Consider the following 21,336-nt stretch of genomic DNA (forward strand, 5'->3'; position numbering starts at 1 on the left):
GAATATCTGTACCAGTTCTTATGCCACTTCATTCAGTAGTTTCACTGAAAACAAGGATACAAACCTCACAGTGGCACTACAGGAAAATTCAGCGAATAAGTTAGATGGCTTCAAACGCCTGTCAAAAAATTCTTTGGTTATCCATTAAAGGCGTTTTGAAAAATCTCTGGCGGGAGTAAGTTGACAACCAGTTGACCCAAGAGCCCCATCACTAGAGTGGCTAAAAATGTACATACTGTGTCATTTTACTAGCTATTTTAAAAGTAATTGAAGCTGTTGTAATTGTCTTGTGAACATCGCCTTATGTCAGGTCAAGTGGACTGCTCCTCAGACAACATGACCATTGTGATTAAGAACAGTTACCTGGACACTCTGGGCTATAATGGCAGCAGTCTCTATCTGAATGACCCGTCCTGCAGACCTCAGATTTCCAGTTACCAGGTGGTCTTCAAATTTCCCATCAACAGTTGTGGCAATGTTAAGACGGTAAGAAATGCATCACCTTCTGAAGAACACTAACATTATGCTTTTTTGTGTCTTATATTTCTCCCACAAGTTTCACAAGATTTTTATTTTCCAATGTCTTCTCCTTTTTAAAAGTTTCACAACGGCAGAGTCTTGTACACAAATGCTATCCATGCCGGCGACACCTCTGGAGAGATCACACGACGATCTCAGTTCAAGCTGAACGTCAGCTGTCTAATGGATCAGGACTCGGTTTCCCAGATTATGTATGCTGTCCAACATCCTGGCAACAGCAGCATTATAGGCGCGGGCAGATTCAACACCAGCATGGCCTTCTACACATCCAGCAGCTACAATGATAGGGTGTGTTTTGGTAGTTAAGAAGTGACTGTGAAGGAAATCCCTGCTGGAAACACATGATGCTGATATTTTGCTTTCAATGTCTATCAGGTGACTCAAAGTCCTTACGAGGTAGCACCCAATCAGGACTTGTATGTCCAAGTGGACCTGAGGATGGGAGACAGCTCCATGGTCATCTTTCTTGATACTTGCGTGGCTTCACCATCACCCTATGATTTTGAGACCAGACGTTACTACTTGGTCCGTAACGGGTAAGATAAAAGCGTGCTTTTATAATTATAATTATAATTAATCCAACGATTCAGTCTTTTTTGGGCTTGTGACTTCCCACGTACATTTTTTAAAATACTAAATATCTGGACTTTCCAGTAACACTGTCTTTGTTTCACTTTTAGATGTCCTATAGATAACACCTATGAATCCTACATTTCTGGCAACTGCACCTATGCCCGTTTCAAATTTAAGGCCTTCCAGTTCCTCCGAGCTAGTGAGTCGGTCTTCCTCCAGTGCAAAGTCCTGATATGCCAAGCCTCTGACAGCAACTCCCGCTGCCGTCGTGGCTGCAACAATCGTGTTGCCAGAGACCTGGGGTCACAACATGAAAGCCAAACTCTGGTTCTGGGTCCCATTAAACTCAAAGGTTTGTGTGAAATGGCACCTGTGAAAAATGTTTAGGATACAAAAAAGAAGTTACTGCAATAAGACTTTTTACTATTCTTTTTCACAGACCCTGAGAAACAGCAAGAAGGGACTAACAAGCAGCGCAAGGCCTAACTTGACACTGCAGTAACCTACTCCAATCAACTTTTAACAACTCTTTGTTCATTCTTATTGCCTTATTATACTCACCTTTCATTCTCTCTTACTCACATTACCTGATTAAAAGCATCATCAAAAGACAGTCTGTGTATTTCATTATGTCAAACCTAATGAGCATGAAATAGTAACATCCCATAATAATAATATATCTAATATTAGTGTTCTTGATTAAACAAATGAAAAGACAAGACTCGGAAAACATTCAGTTAGAAAACACTTTACTTATAAATTAGTTCGATTAATCCATCTCACAATAAAATGATTCGCTATCCCAGAGGGAGAAAGTGATCGCCCAAAGGCTTTAACATTCACCATTACCTATGAACCTACAACACACCGAGAGAACATTAGGCAGTCGTTACTGGATGTTCCCGTTACTTGTGAACAGGTGGTCCTAAAACAGTTAACTATGTTCTCTACACATGTCGCTAAGCAACAGACAACAGTACCCAAGACACAGGACAACCTTGCTGAAGTAGCAGTCTTGCTGCGACACGATTTTTTGCTTTTTGACACTGAACATCTATCCAACCATTCAGAATACAATACTCAGTAAATATTCTGAAAAACACTGGGATCCATATGATGAATGGAAAATCTCTGTGTGCGTTATCACAAAGGCTAAAACGTGGTGATTCAGATAAAGTGTACACATAAGTTGCAAGACGTCTGTCCTAAACACAGAGATACTGGATACTCAAATTGACCTCTTACAATATCAAAAGATCAGAATGTGACATAATGTCGTTAAAAGGATATGGAAAAACTTTTAACAACGTGAGTGAAGGTACTATGATTGTAGTCAAAGAAGGGCACTGTATTGAGGAACTCCAAAACAACACAACTTCAACAAAATCTAGTTCAACAACTTATACAAAGAACCACTTATACAAAGTTTACCCAGGTTTCACTGTAAATGCCATCCATATAGTAGAGCTGGCATTTTATCTTAAGTTTCTCAGCAGCATTCATGGATCAAACTGTTGGCAAAAAAACATGGCTACCATAGAAAACTGCAATGGCCAGACCCCCCCACCCCCAAGTCCTCTATCTTAGACACATAAGAATGTGACTATGTCAGGCACTGCAAAGAAATAGTAATTATGCACCAAGCACTGACATTATCACAAAAAGGCTTAAGTAAGATCACTCAAGGCCAACAGTGTCACTGTTGAGTTAGCATCATCAATAGTAATAATCATCTATAGCTCCAGGAGTGTTGAGAATTTATTTGTGTGGCTCGTTCTGATTTGGCCTGCAAAAAACACAGGTTATTTAAGTCAATAAAAGCATCGCAATTAGCAACTGCATGTGTGCGGTTTTCCCAAAAATATGTATTCTTTGCATGGAAAGATTGTAAAGTACCAACTGCGCCTTCTCTCTGTTTCAGCCAAACTACTCCAATCACGTATACAACATTAGCCGCTGGTTTTCAGGCACGTCAGTTCACCTATAGAAAATAGCCATGCACCTGAATTTTACAATTGCTAGTTGCCTTACATTTCTGAGAAGTTTACCAATCAGTATATTTCATGTATTTAAGGTAAAACCCAACATATGGACAGCATTCCACGTTTCTGCATTTTTTGTTTTTCCTTGAACCAATATTGTGAATTTGGTAACCTACTATAACAGTATGTGTACGTGATTGCGTCCACCATAAATAAATTCTCAACCTGTCAAAAACACTGATCATCCCTTTAATACACTTGAATGGGCACCTTTAGTTATAAAAAATAAAAACCATATTAATGTTGACATTTAGAATAATGTTCCGAAGGTGTCTGAACAATTAAAGTTTTATATCTTAATGAGGGTGTTATGAATAGGTTCAGATGTACAAACAACCCAGCGTGTTGTGAGAAAAGAGCAAACACTTTTGAAATGTTCATACCAATAAAGCAATGTACTCTGGTCCTGTAGCTATATTAAACTATACATCTGTGATTATAATGAGAAACATCCTGCTGTAACACCTGATTCAACAGGACAGGCTACGTTGGATTTTCTCACCAGTAAAAGAATGTGGCGTGTTTTACAGTCCCGATTTTATCTTTAACAAACATTATTACAGTAATAATAACTGATAACAGAAAGCAAAGGGTCAATAATGAAAAAGTGAAACTTTAATTTAGTTTTTGTACCGATAGCCTACTGTTATTTAGGTATTGCAACTATATTTATCAAACCAATCTGAACACTAAAACCACTGAACAAACCCTATGTAGCACCAGAATAATATCTACATATTAGGTCCCACTGTTGACGCCACTGAAAAATATTTTATGTAAATATTAATGTCATTATTAAATGTAAACAGGTTTTTCCATTATTGGATATTGTCCAATATTATAGAAAAACTACCTAACAATTTTTTTTTGATTATGATCATATTTCAAAGTTATGTGCTAAGGAAGCACATTTTATACCAGATGACACTCATACTGTTCATCATTACTGGTAATAATCATTCATATATTATATGCTAACTGGCATGCTAGCACGCTGATATTAGCAGATCTGTTTACTGCATCATTACCCCAACTAGTGTGTGAGCAAACACCTTAAAAACACATCCTGAAAGCAGAGGTGGACAGTCTTTGCATGTATTTTATGATAGTTAACCAAGTGTGCGTTTCTCATGCACTCATGCACTCTGTGTAATCTGTCAGTTTGGCACCCTGTGATATCAATACCTTTATGGGTGCTATAATGACGTCTCTATGGTGGCTGCTGAGTATATAAGCTCCCATGTTCAGCACCTTCAGCAGGTTGGTAGGTGAACGAATTCACCATGTGGACTCTCTTGTTTCTGAGTGTGCTCATCACACATGGGCCCCAAGGTACTGTACACTTTCTTCTGTTGTAATGTAAAGTATCATTTTTATATTTAGTCCTCATGTTAACATTTCTGTCTTCTTACCTGTTTGTCCCATCATCCTTTAGGTGCTGTTTCGTATACCACAGGTACAAACATAATTGATATAATACTATTGCCTTTTGGTTGCCTTAGCAGTGACTGTGTGTTTCTTTCAGTTCATTTTAGCAAGCAGTTTGAGACTAAATGGCTCCATCAACTAAGCATATGACAGTACAAAATATTATTAGGATAACTAATGTCTGTATTTGATCTAACGTATAACTCAAGTGGCCACAAGTGTTGATACATACAGTATATGTCTGTTTTTTTGCTGCCTGTGTGTAGGCCTTAATATTCTTGCAAACACGTATCATTTCTAAGTAGAGATTAGCAATAACCTTGGACTGACAGTTGTCCACCGAAAAGTATCAATGCATGTGAAAAATGAAGAACGTTTTTATTTGTCTGATGTCATTAATTATTTCTGAATTCTTAAAATTTCAGTTTTACTTCTGTTTTTTCTTCTTTTAGGAAGTGTACACATCCACGACTATTTAAATGTTTGTTTGACAAAATCTATTAAAGCAAAAATAATTTAAAATGAATTAGTTCCGCAACAGAGTCAGTGTGAAGAAGTAAAGACCAGCCCTCAGGTCTTTACCACTGTTGACAAGAAGAGCAGGAGTGAAAACTGACAGTTTTACTTCTCTTTTCCTGATTTTTCTTTCAGGTTACCCGTACACAGAAACTCCAGGTATTTAAATGTTTGTTTGACCAACCCTTTTAAAGCAACAACTCTATTAAATTCATCTTTCGTTATTGAGGATTTTCAATACTCTGGTGAGACATTATCCTCAGCTCAGCCGTCAGGTCTTTACCACTGTTGACAAGTAGAGCAGGAGTGAAAACTGACAGTTTTACTTCCGTTTTCCTGATGTTTCTTTCAGCTCCCCACACAATAGGTATTTAAATGTTTGTTTGACCAATCATTTAAGGATGAAAATGACTGTAATAAATGATTTGGTGCAACTCCTATTGGAGTTTGTTTTATTTAGGTTTTCATGATTGTCAATATGTATATTCAGCCTCTTTACCACCTCAACCATCAATTTACACTAGTTGGTTATTTCAGCTTCTGGCTAGCTACTTAAAACCTGATGCAATATGTAAATATTTTTTGTACCATAACGTATTTACTTTTATATAGTTTCTCTTGTCTACCTCATTCTATTTCTTGTATCTTTTTGTATCTTGCACTGTTGTTCCCTGCCGCTGTAATATCCTTATTTCCCCACGGGGATAAATAAAGTCTTATCTTATTTCTGCAACAAAGTCAATGTATAAAAGTAAAGCTCAGCCCTCAGGTCTTTACCACTGATGACAAGTAGAGCAGGAGTGAAAACTGACAGTTTTACTTCTGTTTTCCTGATTTTTCTTTCAGCTTACCCGTACACAACAACTACAGGTATTTAAGTGTTTGTTTGACCAATGTTTTTAAAGCAACAACTCTACTAAATTCATCTTTCCTTATTGAGGATTTTCAATACTCTGGTGAGACATTATCCTCCTGTGTTTTCCAGCACACTCATGTCGTTACAACTGTGGCAGTTACCTGGGAAGCTGCTCTTGCTCACACGACTGTCAATACTATGGCAACTGTTGCTATGACTACACCTGTAAGTCCAACAAATGAACAGTATCAATGGGTTCTCCAGTCGTCTCTTGTAGGAACAATCAGTTTGTCAAATTCCAGTGTAATGCTGTGCAGAGTATGAAACATGACAATATCTCTTTTAGTTTAAGAACTCAAAACTAAAAGTCAGTGTTTAATCATTTATTATGCAGCATGTAATGACCACTTTAATCTTCTCTTTCTGTCAAATAGATTACTGCCCATCAACTGCTTGGACCACAGGTATTTAAATGTTTGTTTGACCAATCATTTAAAAACAAAAATGACTGTAATGAATTATGTCTGCTACAAAGTCAGTGTATAAAAATAAAACTCAGCCCTCAGGTCTTTACCACTGTTGACAAGTAGAGCAGGAGTGAAAACTGACAGTTTTATTTCTGTTTTCCTGATTTTTCTTTCAGCTTATCCGTACACAACAACATGGCCCCCTACAACCACTGGTATTTAAATATTTGATTGACCAAGTCTATTAAAACAAAAATGATTTAAAAAAAAAATAGTTCTGCTACAAAGTCAATGTAAAAAAGTAAAGCTCAGCCCTCAGGTCTTTACCACTGTTGACAAGTAGAGCAAGAGTGAAAACTGGCAGTTTTACTTCTGTTTTCCTGATTTTTCTTTCAGCTTACCCGTACACAACAACAGGTATTTAAATGCTTGTTTGACCAAGTCTATTAAAGCAGCAATTATTTAAAAAAAGATGTTCTGCAACAAAGTCCATGTAAAAAAGTAAACCTCTCAGGTATTTATAACTGTGATAAGTAGAGCAGGAGTAAAAACTGACAGTTTTATTTCTATTTTCCTGATTTTTCTTTCAGCTGTCCCAGCAACAACAACTCCAGGTATTTAAATGTTTGTTTGACCAACCTTTTTGAAGCAACAGCTCTACTAAATTCATCTTTCCTTGAGGATTTTCAATACTCTGGTGAGACATTATCCTCCTGTGTTTTCCAGTACCCTCATGTCGTTACAACTGTGGCGGTTACCTGGGAAGCTGCTCCTGCTCACATGATTGTCAATACTATGGCAACTGTTGCTATGACTACACCTGTAAGTCCAACAAATGAACAGTATCAATGGGTTCTGCAGTCGTCTCTTGTGGGAACAATCAGTTTGTCAAATTCCAGTGTAATGCTGTGCAGAGTATGAAACATGACAATATCTCTTTTAGTTTAAGAACTCAAAACTAAAAGTTAGTGTTTAATCATTTATTATGCAGCATGTAATGACCACTTTAATCTTGTCTTTCTGTCATATAGATTACTGCCCATCAACTGCTTGGACCACAGGTATTTAAATGTTTGTTTGACCAATCATTTAAAAACAAAAATGACTGTAATAAATTACAGTATGTCTGCAACAAAGTCCATGTATAAAAGTAAAGCTCAGCCCTCTGGTCTCTACCACTGTTGACAAGTAGAGCAGGAGTGAAAACTGACAGTGTTACTTCTGTTTTCCTGAATTTTCTTTCAGCTGCCCCGACAACAACGCCAACATGGACTCCTAGACCCACAAGTATTTAAATATTTGTTTGACCAAGTCTATTAAAGCAAAGATGATTTTAAAAAATTAGTTCTGCAACAAAGTCAATGTATAAAAGTAAAACTCAGCCCTCAGGTCTTTACCACTGTTGAAGTAGGGCAGGAGTGAAAACTGACAGTTTTACTTCTGTTTTCCTGATTTTTCTTTCAGCTTACCCGTACCCAGAAACTACAGGTATTTAAATGTTTGTTTGACCAAACTTTTTAAAGCAACAACTCTATTAAATTCATCTCTCCTTATTGAGGATTTTCAATACTCTGGTGAGACATTATCCTCCTGTGTTTTCCAGCACCCTCATGTCTTTACAACTGTGGCAGACACCTGGGAAGCTGCTCCTGCTCAAGCTCTTGTCAATACTATGGCAACTGTTGCTATGACTACACCTGTAAGTCCAACAAATGAACAGTATCAATGGGTTCTCCAGTCGTCTCTTGTGGGAACAATCAGTTTGTCAAATTCCAGTGTAATGCTGTGCAGAGTATGAAACATGACAATATCTCTTTTAGTTTAAGAACTCAAAACTAAAAGTCAGTGTTTAATCATTTATTATGCAGCATGTAATGACCACTTTAATCTTCTCTTTCTGTCATATAGATTACTGCCCATCAACTGCTTGGACCACAGGTATTTAAATGTTTGTTTGACCAATCATTTAAAAAAAAAAAATGACTGTAATAAATTACAGTATGTCTGCAACAAAGTCCATGTATAAAAGTAAAGCTCAGCCCTCTGGTCTCTACCACTGTTGACAAGTAGGCCAGAGCAGGAGTGAAAACTGACAGTGTTACTTCTGTTTTCCTGAATTTTCTTTCAGCTGCGCCGACAACAACGCCAACATGGACTCCTAGACCCACAAGTATTTAAATATTTGTTTGACCAAGTCTATTAAAGCAAAGATGATTTTAAAAAATTAGTTCTGCAACAAAGTCAATGTATAAAAGTAAAGCTCAGCCCTCAGGTCTTTACCACTGTTGAAGTAGGGCAGGAGTGAAAACTGACAGTTTTACTTCTGTTTTCCTGATTTTTCTTTCAGCTTACCCATACCCAGAAACTACAGGTATTTAAATGTTTGTTTGACCAAACTTTTTAAAGCAACAACTCTATTAAATTCATCTCTCCTTATTGAGGATTTTCAATACTCTGGTGAGACATTATCCTCCTGTGTTTTCCAGCACCCTCATGTCTTTACAACTGTGGCAGACACCTGGGAAGCTGCTCCTGCTCAAGCTCTTGTCAATACTATGGCAACTGTTGCTATGACTACACCTGTAAGTCCAATAAATGAACAGTATCAATGGGTTCTCCAGTCGTCTCTTGTGGGAACAATCAGTTTGTCAAATTCCAGTGTAATGCTGTGCAGAGTATGAAACATGACAATATCTCTTTTAGTTTAAGAACTCAAAACTAAAAGTTAGTGTTTAATCATTTATTATGCAGCATGTAATGACCACTTTAATCTTCTCTTTCTGTCATATAGATTACTGCCCATCAACTGCTTGGACCACAGGTATTTAAATGTTTGTTTGACCAATCATTTAAAAACAAAAATGACTGTAATAAATTACAGTATGTCTGCAACAAAGTCCATGTATAAAAGTAAAGCTCAGCCCTCTGGTCTCTACCACTGTTGACAAGTAGAGCAGGAATGAAAACTGACAGTGTTACTTCTGTTTTCCTGAATTTTCTTTCAGCTGCCCCGACAACAACGCCAACATGGACTCCTACACCCACAAGTATTTAAATATTTGTTTGACCAAGTCTATTAAAGCAAAAATGATTTAAAAAAAAATTAGTTCTGCAACAAAGTCAATGTATAAAAGTAAAGCTCAGCCCTCAGGTCTTTACCACTGTCGAAGTAGGGCAGGAGTGAAAACTGACAGTTTTACTTCTGTTTTCCTGATTTTTCTTTCAGCTTACCCGTACACAGAAACTCCAGGTATTTAAATGTTTGTTTGACCAACCTTTTTAAAGCAACAACTCTATTAAATTCATCTCTCCTTATTGAGGATTTTCAATACTCTGGTGAGACATTATCCTCCTGTATTTTCCAGAACCCTCATGTCGTTACAACTGTGGCAGTTACATGGGAAGCTGCTCCTGCTCAAGCTCTTGTCAATACTATGGCAACTGTTGCTATGACTACACCTGTAAGTCCAACAAATGAACAGTATCAATGGGTTCTCCAGTCGTCTCTTGTGGGAACAATCAGTTTGTCAAATTCCAGTGTAATGCTGTTCAGAGTATGAAACATGACAATATCTCTTTTAGTTTAAGAACTCAAAACTAAAAGTTAGTGTTTATTCATTTGTTATGCAGCATGTAATGACCACTTTAATCTTCTCTTTCTGTCAAATAGATTACTGCCCATCAACTGCTTGGACCACAGGTATTTAAATGTTTGTTTGATCAATCATTTAACAATGAAAATGACTGTAATAAATTATGTCTGAAACAAAGTCATTGTAAAAAAGTAAAGCTCAGCCCTTAGTTCTTTACCACTGTTGACAAGTAGAGCAGGAATGAAAACTGACAGTTTTACGTCTGTTTTCCTGATTTTTCTTTCAGCTGCCCCGGAAACAACAACAGGTATTTAAATGTTTGTTTGACCAATCATTTAAAGATGAAAATGACTGTAATATATTATTTGGTGCAACTCCTATTGAAGTTTGTTTTATTCATGATATTCATGATTGTCAATATGTATATTCAGCCTCCTTAACACCTCAACCATCAATTTACACTTGTTGGTTATTTCAACTTCTGGCTAGCTACTTAAAACCTGATGCAATATGTAAATATTTTTTTGTACCATAATGTATTTACTTTTATATAGTTTCTCTTGTCTACCTGATTCTATTTCTTGTATCTTTTTGTATCTTGCACTGTTGTTCCCTGCCACTGTAATATCCTTATTTCCCCACGGGGATAAATAAAGTCTTATCTTATCTTATTTCTGCAACAAAGTCAATGTATAAAAGTAAAGCTCAGCCCTCAGGTCTTTACCACTGTTGACAAGTAGAGCAGAAGTAAAAACTGACAGTTTTATTTCTGTTTTCCTGATTTTTCTTTCAGCTTACCCGTACACAACAACTACAGGTATTTAAATGTTTGTTTGATCAAACTTTTTAAAGCAACAACTCGATTAAATTCATCTCTCCTTATTGAGGATTTTCAATACTCTGGTGAGACATTATCCTCCTGTGTTTTCCAGCACCCTCATGTCGTTACAACTGTGGCAGTTACCTGGGAGGCTGCTCCTGCTCACACGATTGTCAATACTATGGCAACTGTTGCTATGACTACACCTGTAAGTCCAACAATGGGTTCTCCAGTCGTCTCTTGTAGGAACAATCAGTTTGTCAAATTCCAGTGTAATGCTGTGAAGTGTATGAAACATGACAATATCTCTTTTAGTTTAAGAACTCAAAACTAAAAGTCAGTGTTTATTCATTGATTATGCAGCATGTAATGACCACTTTAATCTTGTCTTTCTGTCAAATAGATTACTGCCCATCAACTGCTTGGACCACAGGTATTTAAATGTTTGTTTGACCAATCATTTAAAAACTAAAATGACTGTAATAAATTATGTCTGCTACAAAGTCCATGTATAAAAGTAAAGCTCAGCCCTCAGGTCTTTACCACTGTTGACAAGTAGAGCAGGAGTGAAAACTGACAGTTTTATTTCTGTTTTCCTGATTTTTCTTTCAGCTTATCCGTACACAACAACATGGCCCCCTACAACCACTGGTATTTAAATATTTGATTGACCAAGTCTATTAAAGCAAAAATGATTTTAAAAAAAAATAGTTCTGCTACAAAGTCAATGTAAAAAAGTAAAGCTCAGCCCTCAGGTCTTTACCACTGTTGACAAGTAGAGCAAGAGTGAAAACTGACAGTTTTACTTCTGTTTTCCTGATTTTTCTTTCAGCTTACCCGTACACAACAACAGGTATTTAAATGCTTGTTTGACCAAGTCTATTAAAGCAGCAATTATTTTAAAAAAAGACGTTCTGCAAAGTCCATGTAAAAAAGTAAACCCCTCAGGTATTTATAACTGTGATACGTAGAGCAGGAGTAAAAACTGACAGTTTTATTTCTATTTTCCTGATTTTTCTTTCAGCTGTTCCAGCAACAACAACTCCAGGTATTTAAATGTTTGTTTGACCAACCTTTTTAAAGCAACAACTCTATTAAATTCATCTCTCCTTATTGAGGATTTTCAATACTCTGGTGAGACATTATCCTCCTGTGTTTTCCAGCACCCTCATGTCGTTACAACTGTGGCAGTTACATGGGAAGCTGCTCCTGCTCATACTCTTGTCAGTACTATGGCAACTGTTGCCAAGACTACACCTGTAAGTCCAACAAATGAACAGTATCAATGGGTTCTCCAGTCGTCTCTTGTAGGAACAATCAGTTTGTCAAATTCCAGTGTAATGCTGTGCAGAGTATGAAACATGACAATATCTCTTTTAGTTAAAGAACTCAAAACTAAAAGTTAGTGTTTAATCATTTATTATGCAGCATGTAATGACCACTTTAATCTTGTCTTTCTGTCATATAGATTACTGCCCATCAACTGCTTGGACCACAGGTATTTAAATGTTTGTTTGACCAATCATTTAAAAACAAAAATGACTGTAATAAATTACAGTATGTCTGCAACAAAGTCCATGTATAAAAGTAAAGCTCAGCCCTCTGGTCTCTACCACTGTTGACAAGTAGAGCAGGAGTGAAAACTGACAGTGTTACTTCTGTTTTCCTGAATTTTCTTTCAGCTGCCCCGACAACAACGCCAACATGGACTCCTAGACCCACAAGTATTTAAATATTTGTTTGACCAAGTCCATTAAAGCAAAGATGATTTTAAAAAATTAGTTCTGCAACAAAGTCAATGTATAAAAGTAAAGCTCAGCCCTCAGGTCTTTACCACTGTCGAAGTAGGGCAGGAGTGAAAACTGACAGTTTTACTTCTGTTTTCCTGATTTTTCTTTCAGCTTACCCGTACACAACAACTCCAGGTATTTAATGTTTGTTTGACCAATCATTTAAAACTGAAAATGACTGTAATAAATTATTTGGTGCAACTCCTATTGAAGTTTGTTTTATTCATGATATTCATGATTGTCAATATGTATATTCAGCCTCCTTACCACCTCAACCATCAATTTACAGTAATTGGTTATTTCAGCTTCTGGTTAGCTACTTAAAACCTGATGCAATATGTAAATATTTTTTGTAGCCTACCATAATGTATTTACTTTTATATAGTTTCTCTTGTCTACCTTATTCTATTTTTTGTATCTTTTTGTATTTTGCACTGTTGTTCCCTGCCGCTGTGACACCCAAATTTCCCCACGGGGATAAATAAAGTCCTATCTTATTTCGGCAGCAAAGTCAGTGTATAAAAATAAAGCTCAGCCCTCAGGTCTTTACCACTGATGACAAGTAGAGCAAGAGTGAAAACTGACAGTTTTACTTCTGTTTTCCTGATTTTTCTTTCAGCTTACCCGTACACAACAACTCCAGGTATTTAAATGTTTGTTTGACCAACCTTTTTAAAGCAAAAACTCTATTAAATTCATCTTTCCTTATTGAGGATTTTCAATACTCTGGTGAGACATTATCCTCCTGTGTTTTCCAGAACCCTCATGTCGTTACAACTGTGGCGGTTACCTGGGAAGCTGCTCCTGCTCATACTATTGTCAATACGATGGCAACTGTTGCTTTGACTACTACTGTGAGTATTTTGTCCAAAGCACAGCAGAGGACACTGTATGATCACAGCTTCTTTGGAAAAGCAGCTTGCATCACACTAAAATGCTCTACTCCAGCATTATTCTGTAAGCAAGACCTTCATAAATAAATTCACTCTAAAGTTCATATGAAATTAACTGCATGTTATTAAAATTAATATACAGTATAAACATTGTATGTAGTTACACACAGCATACTAATATTCAATAATGTCATTTGTTGATTTATTCTTGTTTGGATGTATTATATAATTATTATTTCATACATACTACAAAGACAAACATTGGAAATAGCGGCTATGTTTTCCCTGAATGAATGAGGCAAAGCTACACTTACACAGAGGACGTCAGTTGGGTGGCCAGGACAAATGTGCATTCACACAATGTGGTCACAAGTGGATCTCACAAAATGTGTCCAAGGCCCTGTTTACAACTACTGCAGTGTCCTCCTGACTGGATGACAATATGGACAGGATATTTTTGTTCAGTTCAATAAAAAAGACTGGAATCATTTTGTACTCCTCTCTTAGATTACTGCGGCTCAACTACTGTCAGTCCAACGACCACAGGTATGAAAATCTCAACATCCTAAAGAAATATGTAAATTACACATACCGCATCATGTATTGGGTCAGCAGGAAAGCTCACTGAAATCTTTCCTGTGTAACTTAGCTCGGCTCTCATGTCGTTACAACTGTGGCAGACACCTGGGAAGTTGCTCCTGCTCAAGCTCTTGTCAGTACAATGGCAACTGTTGCTATGACTTCTATGGTAGGTATCATGTCAAGCAAAGCACAATACACTTCCATCAGTGTTTTCCCCCCCAGGATTTCTGAAACATTTTCTTTTCTTCAAATAGACTATTGCCCAGTTACAACTTACCCACCAACCACAGGTAAGACCCTCAGTGTGTAAAAATAGCCTGCTGCAATTATAGTTCACTGCAATGATGTCTACCATATCCACCCTCAGTGGGCCCATATCCACCTTCAGTGGGCTCTTGTGGAGGCTCGTTGTTTAGCTCTGGCACTTTCTCCAGCCCCAACCATCCCAACCACTACCAGGACAACACCTACTGTGTCTGGCAGCTGAGGACTTTGTATGACCAAAGAATCTTCCTGGCATTCACATACCTGCAGTGAGTAAAGGATAGCATGAAAGAGCAGTATTATTATTCTATCACAAGTGGGGAACAGACATTACATGTAAAAAAAACTAATTTGTCTCTAAATCTGTAATCATTTTTCAGCTATTGCTCAACAATCAAGTCAACAATCATAATAATTTATGACTTTTACTGTTTTTTTTTCTTCTTAAAGACTGGAGAATTGCTGCAACTGTGACTACATTGCAGTCTACGATGGGTCTTCTGTTTATGCACCATATTTGGGGAAGGTCTGCAACAGCAGCCTGAACACTTTCCACTCCTCTTCCAACTACTTGACTGTGGTCTTCCGCACTGATGGATCTGTTGTCGCTCGAGGGTTCAACGCTGAGTTCTTCAGCACTCTGACACCAAGCTCAGGTACAGTTACAGTGGAAATAATAATGGATAATTCAAATCTTAATATGTGTGTGTTAGAGGTTTGTTGTAGACTGGTCAAAGTCGGTTTAATTTCTAGCAAAATGAAAAGACGATCACCAGTTACCACAGTTCATCATCATTGTGAACATCTGTGTCAGTTCTTATGCCAGTTCATTTAGCAGTTTCACTGAAAACAAGGATACAAACCTTACAGTGGCACTACAGAAAAATTCAGAGAATAGCCAAAGTCAGATGGCTTCAAATGCCTGTCAAAATATTCTTTGGTTATCCATTAAAGGCGTTTTGAAAAATCTCCGTCTGGAGCAAGTTGACGACCTATCAACCCAAGAGTCACATCACTAGAGTGGCTGAGAATATACAACATGGTGTCATTTTACTAGCTATCCTGAAAGTAACTGAAGCTGTTGTAACTGTCTTGTGAACATCGCCTTATGTCAGGTCAAGTGGACTGCTCCTCAGACTACATGACCATTGTGATTAAGGACAGTTACCTGGACACTCTGGGCTATAATGGCAACAGTCTCTATCTGAATGACCCGTCCTGCAGACCTCAGATTTCCAGTTACCAGGTGGTCTTCAAATTTCCCATCAACAGTTGTGGCAATGTTAAGACGGTAAGAAATGCATCACCTTCTGAAGAACACCAACATTATGCTTTATTGTTTCTTATAATTGTCCCTCAAGTTTCGGAAGAATTTTATTTTCCAATGTCTTCTCCTTTTTAAAAGTTTCACAACGGCAAAGTCGTGTACACAAATGCTATCCGTGCTGGCGACAATAGCTCCGGAGAGATCACACGACACTCTCACTTCAAGCTGAACGTCAGCTGTCTAATGGATCAGGACTCGGTTTCTCAGATTATGTATGTTGTTCAAAATCCTGGCAACAGCAGCATTATAGGCGCGGGCAGATTCAACACCAGCATGGCCTTCTACACATCCAGCAGCTACTACTATAGGGTATGTTTTGGTAGTTAAGGAATGACTGTGAAGGAAATCCCTACTGGAAACACATGATGCTGATATTTTGCTTTCAATGTCTATCAGGTGACTCAAGATCCTTACGAGGTAACACTCAATCAGAACTTGTATGTCCAAGTGAACCTAGAGGTGGGAGACAGCTCCCTGGTCATCTTTCTTGATACTTGCGTGGCTTCACCATCACCCTATGATTTTGAGACCAGACGTTACTACTTGGTCCGTAACGGGTAAGATACAAGCGTGCTTTACTTATTTCCCTACACAGTCTATGTGGACTGATTTATTGTGCCTGTTTAGTTTACGAGAACCAGAGGATTTGTGATGGGAATGCTGTACATTGGCATAAAAGTCTGAATAATTTTATACCACTGCATTTCAGAAAAAGAAATATTGTACTCTTACCCCACTATTTTACAGCTACATTTTAAGATTTTACATTATACCACATTATAATTAAACCAATGATTCAGTCTTTTTTGGGCTTGTGACTTCCCACGTACATTTTTTAAAATACTAAATATCTGAACTTTCCAGTAACACTGTCTTTGTTTCACTTTTAGATGTCCTATAGATAACACCTACTATTCCTACATTTCTGGCACCCGCACCTATGCCCGTTTCAAATTTAAGGCCTTCCAGTTCCTCCGAGCTAGTGAGTCAGTCTTCCTCCAGTGTAAAGTCCTGATATGCCAAGCCTCTGACTACAACTCCCGCTGCCGCCGTGGCTGCAACAATCGTGTTGCCAGAGACCTGGGGTCACAACATGAAAGCCAAACTCTGGTTCTGGGTCCCATTAAACTCAAAGGTTTGTGTGAAATGGCACCTGTGAAAAATGTTTAGGATACAAGAAAGAAGTCACTGCAATAAGACTTTTTACTATTCTTTTTCACAGACCCTGAGAAACAGCAAGAAGGGACTAACGAGCAGAGCAAGGCCTAACCTGCAGTAACCTACTCCAATCAACTTTTAACAACTCTTTGTTCATTCCTATTGCCTTATTATACTCACCTTTCATTCTCTCTTACTCACATTACCTCATTAAAAGCATCATCAAATTACTATGTCTATGACTGTGTATTTCATTATGTCAAACCTAATGAGCATGAAATTGTAACATCCCATAATAATAATATATCTAATATTAGTGTTCTTGAATAAACAAATGTGGAGGAAAAGACAAGACTCGGAAAACATTCAGTTAGAAAACACTTTACTTATAAATTAGTTCAATTAATCCATTTCACAATAAAATGATTCGCTATCCCAGAGGGAGAAAGTGATCGCCCAAAGGCTTTAACATTCACCATTACCTATGAACCTACAACACACCGAGAGAACATAAGGCAGTCGTTACTGGATGTCCCCGTTACTTGTGAACAGGTGGTCCTAAAACAGTTAACTATGTTCTCCACACATGTTGCTAAGCAACTGACAACAGTACCCAAGACACAGGACAACCTTGCTGAAGTAGCAGTCTTGCTGCGACACGATTTTGCTTTTTGACACTGAACATCTATCCAACCATTCAGAATACAATACTCAGTAAATATTCAGAAAAGCACTGGGATCCGTATGATGAATGGGAAATCTGTGTGTGCGTTATCACAAAGGCTAAAACGTGGCGATTCAGGTAAAGTGTACACATAAGACACAAGACGTCTGTCCTAAACACAGAGATACTGGATATTCAAATTGACCTCATACAATATCAAAAGATCGGAATGTGACATGATGTCGTTAAAAGGATATGTAAAACCCTTTTAACAAAGTGAGTGAAGGTACTATGATTGTAGTCAAAGAAGGGCACTGTATTGAGGAACTCCAAAACAACACAACTTCAACAAAATCTAGTTCAACAACTTCGCTGGCTGACCAAGGAGCACTTATACAAAGTTTACCCAGTTTTCACTGTAAATGCCATCCATATAGTAGAGCTGGCATTTTATCTTAAGTTTCTTAGCAGCATTCATGGAACAAAATTTTGGCAAAAAAACATGGCTACCATAAAAAACTACAATGGCCAGACTCCCCCCCCCCCCCAGGTTCTTGTCTGTCCATAAAGTAGGAAAAGGATATTGTAATAATAATATCTACTAGTCTCCAAAGTAACAGTCCTCTATCTTTGACACATAAGAATGTGACTATGTCAGGCACTGCAAAGAAATAGTAATTATGCACCAAGCACTGAAATTATTACAAAAAGGCTTAAGTAAAATCACCAATAGTAATAATCATCTATAGCTCCAGGAGTGTTGAGAATTTATTTGTGTGGCTCACTCTGATTTGATCTGCAAAAAAGTTACCTAAGTCAATAAAAGCATCGCAATTAGCAACTGCATGTGTGCGGTATTCCCAAAAATATGTAGTCTTTGCATGGAAAGACTGAAAAGGACCAACTGCGCCTTGTCTATGTTTCAGCCAAACTACTCCAATCACGTACACAACATTAGCCACAGTTTTCAGGCACGTCAGTTTACCTATAGAAAATAGCCATGCACCTGAATTTTACAATTACTAAGTGCCGTACTTTTTTATATCTGAGAAGTTTACCAATGAGTATATTTCATGTATTTAAGGCAAAATCCAACATATGGACAGCATTCCACGTTTGTGCAATTTGTTTTTTTCCTTCAACCAATATTGTGAATTTGGTAACCTATAACAGTACGTGTGCGTGATTGCGTCCAATTCTCAACCTGTCAAAAACACTGATCATCCCTTTATAATACACTTGAATGGGCACCTTTAGTTATAGAAAATAAAAACCATCTTAATGTTGACATTTTCCTGTGTTAAGAACAAGTTTCAAAAACTAGGCTACATAAAGGCCATGTGAAAGACCAATAAATAAAATCATTATGGATCTGATAAAACCAAGCTGTCCATTAAAAGTCTATTACTTGTGCTGGCCACGTGCAAAGTGGCAGGCAAAGTCGTACTTGCTCTTGCACTTGTAGCCACAGATGTTGCACTGGAATGGGTTCTCGTAGCCGTGGCAGCCCATGTGGATGGTGTACAGGATGTTATCGGGGAAGTAGATGTCACAGTGCTGGCAGTGATGCAGCATGTGGGGGTCCTGAAGAGGAGCGGACAGGCCTGGGGCGGGTGTACTGGGTTGGCTGTTGGAGATACTAGGAGTGCTGGTGCGCCCACTGTGATCGCTGCAGGGTCCCCCTCCAGGACTACAATTACTGTGTGGAGGACCACGGGGCTCTGGGGTGATTGGGGAAGAGGAAGAAGCATGACCCATGCTGGCTGTGACAGCCACAGGGGCTGTGGCAGGGTGTGGCTGCTGGATGAGGAAGGGCTTCTCATCGACGACCGACTCTGCTCCTGGAGACATGGGAGGCTGAGACTGGGCCTGTGACTCTGAGGGGAGGCTGGCCAACTGGCCTGCCAGTGTGGACAGTTGGTTGAGGGGGTTATCCATGATCATGTCATGGTGATGGTGATTTTGATTGGTAGAAAGCCCGTCTTCCACAGCTCGACTCTGGTTATCAAAGGTTTCTTGACGTAAATGGGGCAGCTCATGGGAGAAGTCGTTCACATTGTCAGCCTTATGCACCACCATGGAGGGGGGGCTGAAGTTGATGAGGAGCCGGCGTCCATAACCCAGTGAGCTGGCTTTTTTCTGTAAAACACTCAGCATCTTCTTATGGGAAAGTGAGCGAGCACCTTTCATCGGCAGGAGTTTGTGTCGTCTGCGACGATGGTGCGACAAGTTGCTACGATCACTGCAGCGGAACGAGCACAGCTCACATTTGTAAGGCTTCTCCCCTGTGTGCGATCGCATGTGGGCCTCCAGATGACGCTCGTAGGCCGATGCAAATGGGCAGAGGTGGCAGCGGTGAGGTTTCTCTCCTGTTTAATTAAACAAAACAAGCTTAATATCAAAATCTGGTCAGTGTTATCCAATGAGGACGAACCCTGAAAAACATGTAATTAAGACTTACCTGTGTGGATTCGGATGTGCTCAATGAGTCGTGCGGTGCCTCTGGTGGCATAGTTGCAGTAGCGGCACTTGAGCTTGCCATCATAGGTCCTCTCAAAACCATCCACCAAGATACCTGAGTTGTCCTCCAGTGACATATCCACTGAGGGATGATCCAGTCCATTCTGACTACAGTCTGTTTACACAAAAACAACACACAAACTAGAACTAGAACTTACTATCTAGGGAGGCAAATAATTCCTACATAATAACTAATATACATGGATATTGTAACTGTATATAGTAAATGTCTTTTAACAGACTTTCAAGTTGATAAGAAATGTGCACTTTAGTTGCACTTGAGTCGAACTTCACAGTGGTACCATGCAACACATCTATAAAACTGTAATAGGAGCAAAACCTGTCTAACTGCACCAATCCCACGGGGTACAAACAGGCTGAATTTACAGTAATGGACAAACAGCTGGTTACCTGCTGGTAGCTCGTCCGCCTCCTTGACGCCGCTTACGGAACCTGATATCATGTTGACATGTTGAGTCTGCTGGCTCAGATACTCCTGGAAATCCTTCACAAAGTCCAGCGTGTCCGGCTTTTCCTCCCCCATTGAAATAATGTGATAGTGATGCAAACACTGAAAACGACATGTTGACACGTGTTACTATAGTGACCACAAATACGGGGTCGTAAATAGATATTCGCCATGCAGTCAGAATATTAATCAAGTAAGATTAAAACATTAAGAACGAATAAAACACGTTCAAAAAAGTATCACAGTGTCGTTAGGGCTAGCTAGCTGGTTTTCAAAGATTCACACCTACCAATCAGAAGATAAAAATGCCGGTTAAATGTAACCAGCTATGGTTGGTTTGCTTTAAAACGCAGTTTTGTGGCTTCCCAGACACAAAGACGGGTCACTCCTAGAAACAATGACTGTCAAACAAGGGGGGAAATCGGCGCGATCCGATGTCTGCCCGGTCGCTCCTACACACAGCTCCTCATCATCGTCATGTTGTTACCAAAGCTACGTATGTTAGCCGGGCAGCTAACCTTAGCTTATCTTGGAGAAAAGCATCTTTGTCAACAGCAACGCTTGAGTTTGTTCAAAACTGTCATTATTTGGGTCTATGTAGATCCCCAGGAGTACTGTAACTTTTAAATACGTATTTCTTTTGATAAACTAGCAATAATACAAGAAAAAAACAGCGCCCGACTAATCAAAACAGTAAACCAGTATAAGGGGTTAAAGTTCACTGCCTGTGCGCCGATAAAAACCGTCCCAGTGCAACAACAATTTTCCCTCGAAAAAGTTAAGGTTCCCACCAGCTGGGCTGAAACGGTTGTAGTAACAAATTTAGTCAAAATA

The 21,336-nt window shown here is 38.6% G+C and overlaps 2 protein-coding genes across 3 annotated transcripts; one reads left to right on the forward strand and one right to left on the reverse strand.

The window, feature by feature from the left end:
• Positions 1-292: 292 nt before the first annotated feature.
• LOC311500488 (CUB and zona pellucida-like domain-containing protein 1) lies at positions 293-1,599 on the forward strand (the record flags this gene model as incomplete). Its single annotated transcript, XM_084561921.1, has 4 exons — positions 293-828; positions 916-1,076; positions 1,221-1,465; positions 1,553-1,599. Exons 1-4 carry the CDS (start codon positions 703-705, stop codon positions 1,597-1,599), a joined length of 579 nt encoding a protein of 192 aa, XP_084418047.1. The 5' UTR covers positions 293-702.
• A 1,599-nt stretch (positions 1,600-3,198) lies between these two features.
• ikzf5 (IKAROS family zinc finger 5) lies at positions 3,199-21,213 on the reverse strand. Of its 2 annotated transcripts, XR_014699476.1 has the most exons (5): positions 20,792-21,213; positions 20,445-20,604; positions 19,975-20,148; positions 18,718-19,882; positions 3,199-3,320 (listed from the first exon to the last, which is right to left on the reverse strand). XR_014699476.1 is itself a non-coding variant. In XM_084561283.1 (4 exons), exons 2-4 carry the CDS (start codon positions 20,575-20,577, stop codon positions 18,918-18,920), a joined length of 1,272 nt encoding a protein of 423 aa, XP_084417409.1. In that variant the 5' UTR covers positions 20,578-20,604; positions 20,792-21,213; the 3' UTR covers positions 17,215-18,917. The 2 variants fall into 2 exon arrangements, 1 of the variants encoding a protein (XP_084417409.1); XM_084561283.1 differs by lacking the exon at positions 3,199-3,320 and having other exon boundaries at positions 17,215-19,882.
• Between the last annotated feature and the right edge of the window lie 123 nt (positions 21,214-21,336).

The sequence above is a fragment of the Chelon labrosus genome, assembly GCF_963514085.1.
Source record: "Chelon labrosus genome assembly, chromosome: 15".
In the NCBI taxonomy this organism is placed as follows: Eukaryota; Metazoa; Chordata; class Actinopteri; order Mugiliformes; family Mugilidae; genus Chelon; species Chelon labrosus.